The following is a 16482-nucleotide window of genomic DNA, read 5'->3' on the forward strand; positions in this document are numbered from 1 at the left end:
GATACCCCCGCCGCAAGTGGATAATATTAATAGTGTAAAAATATGCAAGTTTTAAATAGGAAGTTGTCGCGTGATGAATCTGAAAACGCATCACACGGTATAGCTGACTTATAAAAATCCTGAAACCAAATTTCAGAAATCCTTGTATTGTAGTTCCTGAGAAAAATGTGATGAAAATTTTTAACTTGGTTATCATGTGTAAAATCATACAAGTGTTCGGTAAAGAGGAAGTAGTCGAGTGATGAATCTGAAAACTCATGACACGGTATAGCTGACTTATATAAATCCTGAAACTAAATTTCAGAAATCCTTGTATTGTAGTTCCTGAGAAAAATGTGACGAAAATTTTCAACTTGGCTATCATGTGTAAAATCATACAAGTGTTCGGTAAACAGGAAGTTGTCGAGTGATGAATCTGAAAACGCATCACACGGTATAGCTGACTTATATAAATCCTGAAACCAAATTTCAGAAATCCTTGTATTGTAGTTCCTGAGAAAAATGTGACGAAAATTTTCAACTTGGCTATCATGTGTAAAATCAGACAAGTGTTCGGTAAACAGGAAGTTGTCAAGTGATGAATCTGAAAACGCATCACACCGTATGGCTGACATATATAAATGTTGATACCAAATTACAGAAAGGGTGGATGTGTAGTTCCTGAGAAAAATGTGACGAAAGTTTAATGGGACGGACTGACTGACGGACGGACTGACGGACGGACGGACTGACGGGCGGACTGACAGACAGAGGTAAAACAGTATACCCCCCCTTTTTTAAAGCGGGGGTATAAAAACAAAATGAATGATGTGAGGGAATGTCACTCTGGTCAACCCCATTGGGGATTGACGGCTTGAAGCCGTCTTCCCCAAAAACAATGAGAAACATCTATTTTCAATCTATAAAATAAAATAGAACAGACCTATAATAAACAGCTGCGCCATGAGCGCATGATACGCCCGACGTCTTGTGTGGAAGTTTAATGCAATAATCATAAATAGTTTCTGAGAAAGTTTTAAGCAATAACCATATATTGTTTTTGAGACACAGCGGGACATGTGAAACCCCCAACCCTGTTTTTTTTTTACAAAAAACTAAATATCACTACAATAAAATTTTGAATCAAAACCAAAAAGTATACAGATCTTTAGATTAATATAACAAAGAAGTGTTTAAAGTTTTAAGCAATAATCATAAATTATTTTTGAGATACGGCGAGACATGTAAAAAAACCGCCCCTGTTTAACAAAATATTCAATAACTCCAAAATAAAGTTTTGAATCATCAACAAAAAGTATACAGATCTTTAGATTAATATAACAAAGAAGTGTGTAAAGTTTTAAGCAATAATCATAAATTGTTTTTGAGATACGGCACAACATGTAAAAATAAACAGCTGTGCCATGAGCGCATGATACGCCCGACGTCTTGTGTGGAAGTTTTATGCAATAAACATAAATAGTTTCTGAGGAAGTTTTAAGCAATAACCATTTATTGTTTTTGAGACACGGCGGGACATGTGAAACCCCCCCCCCCCCCCAACCCTGTTTTTTTTTTTACAAATATCACTAAAATAAAATTTTGAATCAAACCAAAAAGTATACAGATCTTTAAATTAGTATAACAAAGAAGTGTGTACAGTTTCAAGCAATAATCATAAATTGTTTTTGAGATACGGCGTGACATGTAAAAAAAAACCTCCCCTTTTTTACAAAATACTCAAAAACTCAAAAATGAAATTTGAATCATCACCAAAAAGTATACAGATATTAAGATTAATATAACTAAGAAGTGTGTAAAGTTTTAAGCAATAATCAAGAAACGTTTTTGAGATACGATGCGACATGTGAAAAAAAACACCCCTGTTTTAGTTACAAAGTGCCGTAACTCAAAAAGTTTAAATCTTATTTTCACCAAAAAGTATACAGATCATTTGACCATCATAAGAAACAACTATATTAAGTTTCATGAAATTTGGATAAGTCGTTCTCAAGTTACGGTGCGACATGTTTACGCCGGACAGACGGACAGACGGACAGACGGACAGAGGGAAGGACAGACGGACGGACACCGGACATTAGTATACCATAATACGTCCCGTCAAAATTTTGATGGGCGTATAAAAACCCTCCCCTTTTTTACAAAATACTCAATAACTCAAAAATGAAATTTTGAATCATCACCAAAAAGTATACAGATCTTTAGATTAATATAACAAAGACATGTGTAAAGTTTTAAGCAATAATCATAAATCGTTTATGAGATATGGTGCGACATGTAAAAAAACCTCCCACTTTTTTACAAAATACTCAATAACACAAAAATAAAATTTTGAATCATCACCAAAAAGTATACAGATATTAAGATTAATATAACTAAGAAGTGTTTAAAGTTTTAAGCCATAATCAAGAATCGTTTTTGAGATACGGTGCGACATGTGAAAAAAACACACCCCTGTTTTAGTTACAAAGTGCCATAACTTAAAAAGTTTAAATCTTATTTTCACCAAAAAGTATACAGATCATTTGACCATCATAAGAAACAACTATGTTAAGTTTCATGAAATTTGGATAAGTCGTTCTCAAGTTACGGTGCAACATGTTTACGCCGGACAGACAGACGGACGGACACGGACATTTGTATACCATAATACGTCCCGTCAAAATTTTGACGGGCGTATAAAAATCCAATTGCACATGTTGGTTTAATCTATTCATATCTTTATTTATGTTTACATCGCTTATATGGTCATCTGAAGTCAAATCGATAGTTAATTAGATGGCGTCTGGACTAAAATACACAGGAAACGAACCTATATATTATCTACCCCATGCTCTGTAAACTGTTTATTTTTGACTTTTGATAGTTTGGATAAATGTTTTACATTGTTATAAATCAAATATGAGAATTTTAGTCAAATCGGTGACCATGAATTTGACAGCTAGTGCCCCTTTAAACAAAAGCTTGGTTGCAGTAGTTCCTTACAGCAGGGTTGACATTAAAGGCTGTCCAATTGCTAGTGACAGACGAAAGTTATCATAGGGCAAGTAAAAGCTGCAGTGTACTTGTCTGATTAGAGAGTAATAATTAAAAGTGACAGAAGGAAAACAGGGAATCTAGTCATAATTAAATTTGGCACTGGCTACGGTTACATGGAAATGAAACAATAATAAAAATATTATTGTTACATTGGAGACTAATTGCCAGAATGCAAAGTTGGGTAAGGAACCGATTAATTACAAATGTAACAATAATTACTGAGGCTACGGTTACATTACATTATTGTTACATGAAAAACAGCAATGTACGCTAGATTGATTAAACTTAAATCTTCTATAGTTGTATTGCTTCATTCTTTCATATGTACTAAACAATACTTGTAGTTTAATACTGATAAATAATAGAATATTATTATTCAACAAATGGTGTACAACTTGATTAGTTTTACTACGTATTAATGGTTTTGATGTTCTTAAAGATACTACTCAAGATTAGGAGTGTGACTGTCAAAGGCGAAAAATATAGTTCAATGGTTTCACTTTTTTAAAGTATTTAACTGCACACCTACTCTTATTACTCTCCAATGCAACAATAATATTTTAATTATTGTTACATTTCCATGTAACCGTAGCCAGTGCCATTAAATTTTTATCAATAAATCATCATATCAATCACCAGGCACTTTCAAATATTTTTCTTCAGTATATTACCTTTCTAAAATTGTCCATTAAATCATCTTTAAATTATAAACTATGGTTTTAACTCCCATAGTAAAAGATGACCTTAGATGAATTTTGGTTTTTTTTTATGTCCATCTTTGGTGATCAATAGAGCTCTTCAACTGTTTTGGTTCTTGGCTTTCAAATATCAAGCGTTCAGACTTCCTAATGAATATTTATCAAGAAAAGCACTTCAGATACATGAAATTTATAACCAGTCATTTTTATTTATATATCATGTAAAGGTATAGTTAAAAATATTGGCCAATCACAGTAGAATTCTGTTGTTGACACATTCTTTTTAGATTTTAGTCTTACCCATATATAAAAGCCCTTCCCTGACAAAAATAAATGATGATGCCCCAGCTTGCATATCATATAAAGTTATCAAAGAGCAGATTGCTCTGAGGGATACGATTGCCGTTGTTTCATTGACACATGTTTACATGTAGCTGGATAATATTATTTCAAAACTAATTCAACTGCACATGTAAAATAGTTACAAAATAGCCAATCCCAGATAAAAGTGTATGAACAATGTAATTAGGCCTATTGTGTTTTTATTTTTGTACTATCAATTCCAAGTTTACTTTCCACAGCAGTCACTGAGACTCAGAGTGTCAGAGAGAAGGTATTTCCACAGGCAATATCTTTATACTATTGACAGAACGTCTAGTGCCTGTGGTATTTCACTTCATATCTTATCACCTATTTTCCTACGTTAATTCTAGGAGGAACCCCATTCCTAACTCTTTAAATATAAATTTAATTTCCTTTGGGTCAGTGATCATGACTCCTTTCCGTACACATTAATCGGTTTCAATTGCGATCGTTTTTAATATAATACGACGTTTATTGACAGAACAAGATAATACTCGACGTGTTGATATGATTCAGAAGTTACTACCGGAAGGGAGACAACTCGAAACGATAATATAGAAGACTCCATTTCGCCTGAAGGGGTGTTCTACGATTGTGGACTACATTTATTTTAATTTAAATGATGCATATGATTTATAATTATGCAACAACAATAACCTTCAATAGCAGACATACATAGAAAAGATCCCATGAGTTATTAAATAAGTAATTGAGTGGAGAATCCAGAGCAACCATTCAACCTAAACCCCCTTGAAATCAAGAAAACTATACACATGCGCATAATTTCCAAAACAAACCCTGGAGCAAGAACGTATATTAAATGTTTATTAAAGGGAAAACGGTACTATTTATTCTGCCATAGGCGACAATACAAACATTTTCTAAATTTACCAGTTTTTATGATAAAAACCTGGATAAAACAATTATGTGTGGTGTTAGTACTTTATTACTCTATTTTAAAAATTGAAGCCAAATAGTATCATGACCAATTTCCAACGGAGCTTGTTTATGTTATTCATGCCCACCGTCATTTTACACCAAATTTATGAAATTTTGGAAGCCTTTTCAAATAATCCTCTAGAAAATATTTCAATAGGTTTTAAAATTTATATTGTAAATTACACACTGCAGTTATTCGTAGATAAATAAAAAAATATATTGTACCCTTACATCTAATCACAGCGCTCCTAAGTTGACTTCCTTCACCTGTCTTGGGTACACAAAAAGGCCAACCTAATGCTGGGAAATGAAATACTACCATTTTCCCTATACCACCTAGTTGGTTCTCTATTTCTTTATGGAAGTACAATCTCAAATATCAGTTTCATGTTGTTAAAAACATGCATACAAGTCAAGGGAATTATCAAACATGAAAATTATGAAAAGAACATTATAAAGTTGTTTTAGTTCAATCCCTTTGTTTGTTTTTACCTTTTAAAGCAAGACAATCATAAGAATCTGAGATGTTCCTTAACGTTTAGAATAAAACGATTGACGTGCTGGCATTGCTCTTAGCCACCGGTATAAGTCTACAGATTGCTTGAAAGCAATCGTATCCCAATAAAGGGATAAAACTGAAGAACATTAATCTAAGTGCTTGCAAGTACCAAAAGGTAAAGATAGTTTTAATTTTTTCAGTGAAAATTTTTTGTGGTAATAAGCATTGTGTGTAATTAAATAACATTTTTTTAGGCAAATTAAAGTGAGAGAAAGGAAACAAAAAATTCTGCAATTTTTTCATTTGCAAAGGGGTATAACTTTAGAACGGTTCAAGTGATGTTGAAGGTCATACAGTTACCTTTCGGTACTAACATCTATGTCATTTGGTCTCTAGTAAATAGTTGTATCATTGGCAATCATACAACATCTTCTTATTGCATGTTGATATAATTTAAAGCAGAATTTATCCAAGGGCTTTTTCAGAAAGGAGAAAAGAAATTAGCTTAGTCTTTTAATTTCACCTTTCGGTATGTTGATGATGTACTGTCTCTAAATTTTTTATAATAAATTCACTGATCACTTACATTTAATATATCCAAGTGAACCGACACAGATAAATCTGCTTCATATTTAGACCTTTTTCTCGAAATGACTACTGATGGTAGGTTAAATACCAAAATTTATGACTAACACGATGATTTTAATTTTCCTATAGTCAACTTTCCATTTCTGTGTAGCAACATCCCAGCGGCACCAGCATATGGAGTACATGCTTCTCAATTGATATGTTACTCTAGAGCTAGCTCAAAGTATGTTGATTTTGTTGAACGAGGAATACTGCTTTCTCAAAAGTTGCTAAGACAGGGCTATGAATCAATAAAATTAAGGTCATCACTCAAGAAATTTTACGGTCACCATCATGAGCTGATAGGCCATTATGACAAAAGTGTCAGAAATCATATCTGACATTCTCCCTCAGTCATATACCCTCCCATCATTAATGAACTGATAAAAAAAATAACATGACGGGTGCCATATACGCTGCTTACCCTTCCAGAGCACCTGATTTCACTCCTGGTTTTTAGTGGAGCTCATGTTGTTTCTTATTTATTATTTATAACTGTTGGTGTAAATGTCTTTTAGTTTTGAGAGTCTTTGTTTACTCCTTGGTTTTGATTGTTATTGTCTTATTTAAAACAAGAATGTGTCCATAGTACATGGATGCCCCACTTGCACTATTATTTTCTATGTCCAGTGAACCGTGAAAATGGGGTCAAAACTCTTAATTTGGTATTAAAATTAAAAGATCATATCATAGGAAATATGTGTACTAAGTTTCTAGTTGATTGGACTTCATCTTGATCAAAAACCACCTTGACCAAAAACTTTAACCTGAAGTGGGATAGAAGGACAAAGAATAAAAAGGACGGTCAGATAAATAAATGAGGCATATATAATCTGAAGTTGTCTTTAATGATATATATATATATATGTTTCAGACCATATGAGTATTCGGTCCGGACCGTATACATATACTCGTATGGTCGGACCGTATGAGTATACGCGTATGGTCCAGTACGAGCTGATTATACATGTTATTGGATCATATGGGTTAAATTTAAACAAACATTTATCACAATCTTTATTTTAAGTTTTACAAATTGTTATTATTACAATTAGATGGATAAAATGAACAAACGAACAATTGAAACAAGTGAAACCGTGAGCTACTGCTCACTGATGATACCCCCGCTGCAAGTGGATAATATTAATTGTGTAAAAATATGCAAGTGTTCGGTAAACAGGAAGTTGTCAAGTGATGAATCTGAAAACACATCACACGGTATAGCTGACTTATATTAACCCTTAAACCAAATTTCAGAAATCCTTGTATTGTAGTTCTTGAGAAAAATGTGACAAAAAATTTTCAACTTGGCTATCATGTGTAAAATCAAACAAGTGTTCGGTGACGAAAAATATTCATGGGACGGACGGACTGACTGACAGACTGACGGACTGACGGACTGAAGGAAGGACAGACAGAGGTAAAACAGTATACCCCCTTTTTTTCAAAGCAGGGGTATAATTAAATATTTGTTTAATTGTATATCTGAGTCCTATTTTGGTACTCTCGCCCAAGGTGACACAAGTTACGTAATATTTTTTACATTATCATGTTTGCAGTTCATGCATGTTCCTTTGCATTTGCATTTTTTTGTAAAGTTGCTAAATATTCTAAAACAATTGTCCTCTCACATTATGTTTACTTTGATATCTTCAATTTCAGTGATCAAAATTCAATTAATATATATTACAGATCGACATGCTGAATACAAGAAGAGATTAAAAGATTTTAAAGTACAATTAGCGTGAATTTTTTAAAAAGTTAAAATATAAAGTTTTTATTTCAATTAAAATTGAACTATTTTATATTAATTTGAGAGTTAAGTTATGTTGATCTGTTATATGCATTTTTATCTAATAAACTTGACCAACTTCTTAATATATGTCAGACCGTACGCGTACGGTCCAAATACTCATACGGTCTGGAACATATATATATATTTCATGTATATTATAATGGTTATTATTGTCTCTTTTTCTTACAATGTGTGTTAGTTTTGTCACTAGAAAATAATTTTTTACACAGCCAAATTAAATGTTTGATTGGCTTTAGAGATTTTTAAAGCTCTCATTATTAGAGAAAAATAGCTATTGTATGATTTCAATTGGAAAGTCTATGGAAAAGTTAAAATATCCCCAAAAACAGGTTCTTAATCTGGGGCAAAGGTTTTAGTTCCCTCACAAGAAGTTTGATAGTTATGTTGGGTCACTCCGGGGATGGGGTAATCGTAAATTGTAATCGTAATTAAATGGATTGTAATTGATTACATTTTTCCCAGTAATCGAAAGTAATCTGTAATTGAAGACATTTGCAATTACATGAAATCGTAATTTAATTGATTACAGCAAAAATTATGATGTATAGATACATGTACCCCTTTTTGACACTTTAAATATATATTGGTTATAATTTGATTAGAGAATAAAAAAAATTAACAAACTAATCAAAAGTTCTGACTTCTAATCCACAAGATGCAGACGGTTTCCATTTCAATTATGTCTAACTAAGCAGGAGATTTACAATATTTTTCCCCAGGCTATAAATTGTACTTCATTGACAGTTTTATAGCATGTAATCAGGGTGGTTGTGCAAACATAAGGATTAATTCATGCGAGTCATTATGATAATAATTTCAATCTTTAAAACTTGCTGAACTAATTAATTATTATACTTTTATTATATTTTTTTTCTAAGAAAAATTACAACACAGGAATCATCTATGTTAAAATATAACTGTTATAATGCATATGAGTAACTAGATTTTTCAAAGCGACACCGATGGCCCCATCTCAAAAAATTGAAAAATCTGCAATTTCAATAACACATGTGGACACAAACATGAAGGTAGTCTCACATATCAGTAATCAGCTCAAAATCTGGAGGCGTATAGAAAAATGTCTGTATAACTGTGATTTTCAACAATTTTCATAGTTGTAAACCTTTAATTTAGGCAAAAATTAGAGGAGCAGAACAAACTTAAACTTGATCTGTAACTCATCATGGTTAGCTCATATACCAAAAATCAGCCCAATATCTAAAGGCGTTTAGAAAAAAGGTCCATATAACTGTGATTTTCAACAATTTATCAAAGTCAAAAGCTCAAAATTACAGCAAAAATTAGCCAAGTGGAACGAAACTTAAACTTGATTTGTAACTCATATACCAAAAATCAGCCAAATATCTGAAAGCATTTAGAAACAAGAGGCTGTCACAACGACAGCAAACCGGATTTATTAACATTTATTTGTGTCCTGGCAATATCACAAGAACCATTACTGATGAATGGTGAAAGTGAAAATTGCAATATCAAATTTGACCTCCATTTTGTCATCAGTATCAACATATTAAAATTTTAAAAGCTTAGATTGAATGGTTCATGAGTATATGCAACAACGTGAATGGAAACGCAATTTTACGATCGTTCAAGAACCATAACTCCTGAACGGTAAAAGTCAAAATCGTCATTATTGAACTTGACCTCTATTTTGTCATCAGAATGATCAGTAACAACATATTAAAATTTCAAAAGCTTTGGTTGAATGGTTCATGAGAAAATGCACGGACACGACGGGAAACACCATTTTTCAATCTTTCAAGAACCATAACTCCTGAACGGTCAAAGTCAAAATCGTCATTTTTGAACTTGACCTCCATTTTGTCATCAGTAACAGCATATTAAAATTTCGGAATCTTTGGTAGAACAGTTAATGCGTAAATGCACGGACACAACTGGAAACTCCATTTTTCAATCTTTCAAGAACCATAACTCCTGAACGGTAAAAGTCAAAATCGTCATTATTGAACTTGACTTCCATTCTGTCATCAGTAACAACATATTAAAATTTGGGAAGCTTTGGTAGAACAGTTCATGCGTAAATGCACGGACACGACTGGAATCTCCATTTTTCAATCTTTCAAGATCCATAACTCCTGAACCGTAAAAGTCAAAATCGCCATTATTGAACTTGACCGTATAGTAATAACATATTAAAATTTTAAAAGCTTTGGTTGAATAGTTAATGAGTTAATGCACAGACAACATTTGATTGCCGCCCGCGCAGCCGCCCGCCTGCCCGCCCGCCTGCCCGCCCGCCTGCCCGGCCCCCCGCCGTACATCCCCAAATCAATAACCGACATTTTTGTCACAAAAATCCGGTTAAAAAGGTCTATATAACTGTGATTTTCAACAATTTATCAAAGTCAAAAGCTTGAAATTACAGCAAAAATAAGCAGAGTGGAACGAAACTTAAACTTAGATTTAAAACTCATCATGAGTAACTCATATACCAAAAAACAGCCCAATATCTGAAAGCGTTTAGAAAAAAGTCTGTATAACGTCACAGTACCCAAATTGCAACAAGTACCCAAATTGCACCTATTTAGCAAAAATAGCAGCGGAAATCTTACAAGATCTCCCAGAGACTAAACAATTTGAATTTTTATGATTTGATACTATACATGTCTTTCAAAATAGGTAAATATATTTAGATATACACAAAACGTTCACAGTATTTATCAACAGATGAAGTGTTACTGAAAAAGCAAAATGTACCATAACGTCGCATGACGTCATCAAAACGTCATCTTTTTAAAATTAGAAAATATAATATGTTTCAAGTATTCATTTCTTAAAAAAAGAAGAGTAAGCATGGACAAATATCCAATTGTTCAAAATATTTGAAAAAATAACCAAAGCTCTGTTATTCAACTTCTGACGATGCGAATTTAAGCATGGATGCAATTTGGGTACTCCTCATAAATTACAGAATCATTGATGGTTTGGACACATTTATTTCTAAAAAAACAGATGTTGGCATGACACAGGTTATGTTCTTCTCATATATTTTATGATAGTATGATACTAAACCCCTAACGGGAGGGATTGTACCTGATATTCATATGATGAAGACATAATCTTTCAATCAGTTTAATTGAGGTCTGGAGCTGGCATGTCAGTTAACTGCTAGTAGTCTGTTGTGATTTATGTATTATTGTCATTTTATTTATTTTCTTTTGTTACATCTTTTGACATCAGACTCGGACTTCTGTTGAACTGAATTTTAATGTGCGTATTGTTATTCTTTTACTTTTCTACATTGGCTAGAGGTATAGGGGGAGGGTTGAGATCTCATAAACATGTTTAACCCCGCCGCAATTTTGCGCCTGTCCCAAGTCAGGAGCCTCTGGCCTTTGTTAGTCTTGTATGATTTTAAATTTTAGTTTCTTGTGTATAATTCGGAGTTTAGGATGACGTCCATTATCACTGTACTATTATGCATATTTTAGGGGCCAGCTGAAGGACACCTACGGGTGCGGGAATTCTCGCTACATTGAAGACCCATTGGTTGCCTTCGGCTGTTGTTTGCTCTATGGTCGGGTGGTTGTCGCTTTGACATATTCACCATTTCCTTTCTCAATTTTATTTGGAGGTTAGTTCAGACCAATTTTTCTATGATTCCATATGAATCGAAAATCAAATAGGTGTACCTATATAGTAAAGAAGGATATGGCTACAAAATAAACACAAAATGGAAACTTTTTTCTTCATCATAAAAAAACGTAGTTAAAAAAACTGTCAAAATAGGTGCAATTTGGGTACCGTCACGTTAACTGTGATTTTCAACGATTTATTAAAGTCCATAGTCTGTAATTTTGTCAAAAATTAGCCGAGTGGAACAAAACATTAACTTGATCTGTAACTCATCATGAGTAACTTACATGCCAAAAAATCATCCCAATACTAAAGCGTTTAAAAAAAAATCTGTATAACTGTGTTTTTCAACAATTTATCAAAGTCCATAGTCCATAATTTCGGCAAAAATGAGGGGAGCGGAATAAAACTTAAACTTGATCTGTAACTCATCATGGTTAACTCACATAACAAAAATCAGCCCAATATCTGAAGGCGTTTAGAATGAAACTTCATATAATGGTTTGTTGCGGAATGAAGGAATGACAGAATTATGGAATTACGGAATGACGGAATGATAGACAAGGGTAAAACTATATAGCACAGACAACTTTGTTGCGAGCCATAAAAATTAAGTAAGAATGAAAGCAAATTAAAAAACTTGTAAAATGTAATTTACGTAATCTGAAAAGTTATTCAACTTTAAAAATAGACAATTATTGATACAAGTGTATGAACAATCAATGTACTTATTGTCTTTTATTTTTGTACTGTTAATTCCAAATTGACTTTCAACAGCAGTCACTCAGAGTGAGAGAAGGTATTTTACTTCGTACCTTATCACCTATTTTCCTACGTGAATTGTACAGGTGGAACCCCTATTCCTAACTCTTTAAATATTTAATTTCCTTTGGGTCAGTGGGCATGACTCTTTTCAATACACATTTCTCTGTTTAAATTGCGATCGGATTTAATATAATATGACGTCTATCGACAGAAGTTGAGAACAAGTTAATTTTTCTCGACATATTGTCTTTTGACGAAAGTTACTTACGGAAGGGAGACAACTCGTAGCAATAATATGGAAGACTCCATTTTGGCTGAAGGGGTGTTTTAGTTATACTTTACGTTGTAGACTACATTTATTTTAATTTAAATGATGCATATGATTTAAAATTATGCAACAACAATAACCTTCAATAGCAGACAGACATAGAAAAGATCTCGTGAGTTTCAAATAATCAATGGAGTGGGGAATCAAGAGCAACCATTCAATCTGATACCTTCAAGTCAAGAAAACTATATGCATGCGCATAATTACATAAACAAATCCTAGACTTGCGACTTGTAGCGTATATTAAATGTTATTAAAACAACCTCCATTTCTTTATGGAAGTACAATATCAGATATCAGTTTCATAACGGTGACATATATGAAAACTCCACTTCAGTTCTTACATGACAGAAATAGATTTATCTATCAGAATTCAATGAACTCTCCCATGTTATCAAAACTGGGGAATTCCCTCTGAAGTGTTTCTAAATTTATAAAAACTCTAAATATAAATACTGCTTTATTCTGATTTTCCATGTTGTTTAAAAATCACATACAAGTCAAGGGAAATATCGACACATGAAGATTATGAGAAGAACATTATAGGACAGTTGTTTAAATTCAATCCTTTTGTTTTTTATACCATTTAAAGCAAGACAATCTCAAGAATCTGAGATGTTCCTTGATGTTTAGAATAAAACGGTTGACGTGAGGGCATGGCCCTGAGTCAATGGTATAAGTCTACAGATTGCTTGAAAGCAATTGTATCGCAAAAATATAAAATAGATACCTGAAAAAAGCTGGAAATTGATTTCTGATTCTGTACCTGAAATTATGGCAAAAAATAATATTTAAAATAATACATGACTATTTTCTATCATCAATGAAAGCACAATAAATTATAGGATATACAATGTATGCTTCAAAAATTTATACAAAAAAAAAATAAAAGTAAGTTATTTTAATAGCACTTTTGACTTATTATCCAAAACTGGAAAATCCACCTTTTGAATATTTAATGAATAAAACACCACAACTCAGAAACGTAAAATCTTAACTTTAAACTTAAATTAAAAAAATTCTAAAAGGAGTTCAAATCAATAGATATAAGTACTTCACAACAGTTTCATGAAAACTGTTCATAGCATTTATGAGTTATTGTTTGTAAACTGGAATATATCATGTTTTTAATAAACAAGAATGCAAATGATGAAATGTCTTGTCTTCATTACTTACCATTGCTATTTTGTTAAGGTAGATGGGGTGTCTAAAGTATAATCCATAGAATTTCTTAATAATTTGCCAAAATGTAGTTTATATCCTGCTTGTTTAAGAACATTAATAAAAAGAATGGGTCACCGGACTTATTTTCACACTACAGGTTGTGCAAAATTGTCAGATTTTGTATAGATTATGCATGGAAAACCCAATTTTCAGTCATAAACGAAAACTACACCATAGAATTTTGAGATAAAATATAAGAAGATAGCTCCAATAATATTCTTTCAGATAAGAAGAAGAAAAAATAGGGTCACCGGACTCGTTTTCTTGCTACATAATAAAATGGGTAAATTCCTAACACATTCTATTGTAAAAGTAACACTATCTGAATTATCTGCCCTTGCATTTGAGTTGTCTCCCCTTATTTGGCAAAGTTTGAAAAAAATGAATCAAACACAAGTATTTGTTTTTTGGTAAAATACAACCCTAAATATGATAAAACATGGCATTTTCTATATCATAATGAAAAATCTTACACATGAATTACCTACTAATCTCAAAATTTGCACATTTTATCAAAAATCTAGACCTTGTTTTCTGGTATTTCACAATCCAAAATGGAGGAAGACACCCTATCTACCTTAATAGTCCTAAATATAAAGCTTTGCTATCACATACATTTAACATGATCCAAGAAAATAAGTTCATCAAGTTATAAGAGGCACCAGGCTCATAATTTGATACGCCAGACATGCTTTTTGTCTACATAAGACTGACATCAGTGACGCTCAGATCAAAATAGTTAAAATCCAAACAATTAAAAAGTTGATGAGCATTGAGAACCAAAAATTCCTAAAGTTGTGCCAAATACAGCTAAGGTAATCATTATCTATGCATGGTATTCAAGGTCAAATAAACCAAACTGAAAATACATCGTAACAATCATTCCATACACCAAATATAGTTGACCTATTGCTTATAGTATTAGAAAAAGACCCTGAAAAAAAATAAACATTGAGCAATATCCCATAAAGATGAGGTTAAGGTCAAATAAAACATACCAAACTGATATGTACATCATAAAACATTTTTATACACCAAATAAAGTTGCATACAGCATTAGAACAACAGACTAAAACACAAAAACTTAACTTTAACCATTGAACCATGAAAATGAAGTCAAGGTCAGATGACAGCTGCCGAATAGACATGTACACCTTACAATAATTCAATACACCAAATAAAGTAAACCTAATGCATTCAGTTTTAGAAAAACAAACCAAAACGCAAAAACTTAACTATAACCACTGAACCATGAAAATGAGGTCAAGGCCAGAGGCATCTGCCAGTTGGATATGTACAACTTTCAATCAATACATCAAATATTGCTTATATTATCTGAGATATGAACTTAACCTTGTTCACTGATCCATGAAATGAGATCAAGGTCAAGTGGTGAAAACTGTCTAGACAAGCATGAGGACCTTGAAAGGTATGCACCTTGCTTGCAAGGTACGCACATACCAAATATAGTTATCCTAAATAATAAGAGAGACATTATGAAAACTGTGTAATACATGCAAATACCTGATATTTTGTTTCATTATTTATCAGGAAAATTGCATTAGAAACTTGTGAAACTGAAATTTAAAAACAAAACGTGTAGATTAATGCAGCATAATGCAGCATATTGATAAAAAAAATCCTGAAATGTCTCTCCTATAAATTTATATATTTATCATGATTGGTCTAGAATACACTTTTAAACAATATCATTGAACCATGAAAATGAGGTCAAGGTCACATGAACTCTGCCAGACAGACTACTATGCCTCAAAGCTTACAATCTTTTAATACACTAAATATAGTTTACAACTGCTTATATAGGATCAGCTAATAAACCAACAAAACCATGAAAATGAGGTCAATGCCACATAAAACTTGCCATGTTTAACACATGTATACATATCAAAAGTAAAATAAAAATTTATTCAAGCAGCTACTTGTTGGTTTACAATCTAACAACAGGTAATATCACAGCAAGTGTTAATTACACTCTCTTAATTATGGGATCAAGACATTCTGGCTCTGGCCTCTGTTAGTCTTGTATGATTTTTAAGTTTAGTTTCCAGTGTATAATTCAGAGTTTAGTATGACATCCATTATCACTGAACTAGTATACATATTTGTTTAGGGGCCAGCTGAAGGACTCCTCCAGGAGCAGTAGTTTCTCGCTGTATTAATTACCAGTAGTAGACTTCAGCTGTTGTCTGCTCTATTGTTGGGTTGTTGTCTCTTTGACACATTCCCCATTTCCATCTCAAATTTTATTTTTAGAAATATATGAATGATTTTACATGTACTGTACCTCAGAGGTTGAAGACTTCTTTTTGCAGGACAAAGGCCCATTCCTGGACTTCTTTTCACTTGCTGGCATATCTAATTCTATTCCAGGCTCTCACTAAATTCGCTTGGTTATTATTCAATCATCCTCTTCTTTCTCTGCTCTAAAATTAATAAAAGTTCAATAACTTGACTCAGTAAATAAGATTCATAACTGACTGGATTTTGATTATAAATTTTCAACTTCTCCACTATCTTTATGTGCCTGTCCCAAAGTCAGGAGCTAGCT

The 16482-nt window shown here is 32.6% G+C and overlaps 1 protein-coding gene across 3 annotated transcripts in view; it reads right to left on the bottom strand.

Moving 5' to 3' along the window:
- Positions 1 to 16482, bottom strand: part of LOC139529102 (DNA replication ATP-dependent helicase/nuclease DNA2-like) — a 233316-nt gene that overhangs the window by 203392 nt on the left and 13442 nt on the right. For all 3 annotated transcript variants that reach the window (XM_071325376.1, XM_071325377.1, XM_071325378.1), the window contains exons 2-3: positions 16219 to 16357; positions 13420 to 13455 (exon numbers count right to left, since the gene is read on the bottom strand). In XM_071325376.1, coding sequence (XP_071181477.1) covers positions 13420 to 13455; positions 16219 to 16287 — 105 coding nt within the window. In that variant the 5' untranslated portion in view covers positions 16288 to 16357. The remainder of the gene's footprint in view (positions 1 to 13419; positions 13456 to 16218; positions 16358 to 16482) is intronic.

Source organism: Mytilus edulis, chromosome 6, assembly GCF_963676685.1.
Source record: "Mytilus edulis chromosome 6, xbMytEdul2.2, whole genome shotgun sequence".
NCBI lineage: Eukaryota > Metazoa > Mollusca > Bivalvia > Mytilida > Mytilidae > Mytilus > Mytilus edulis.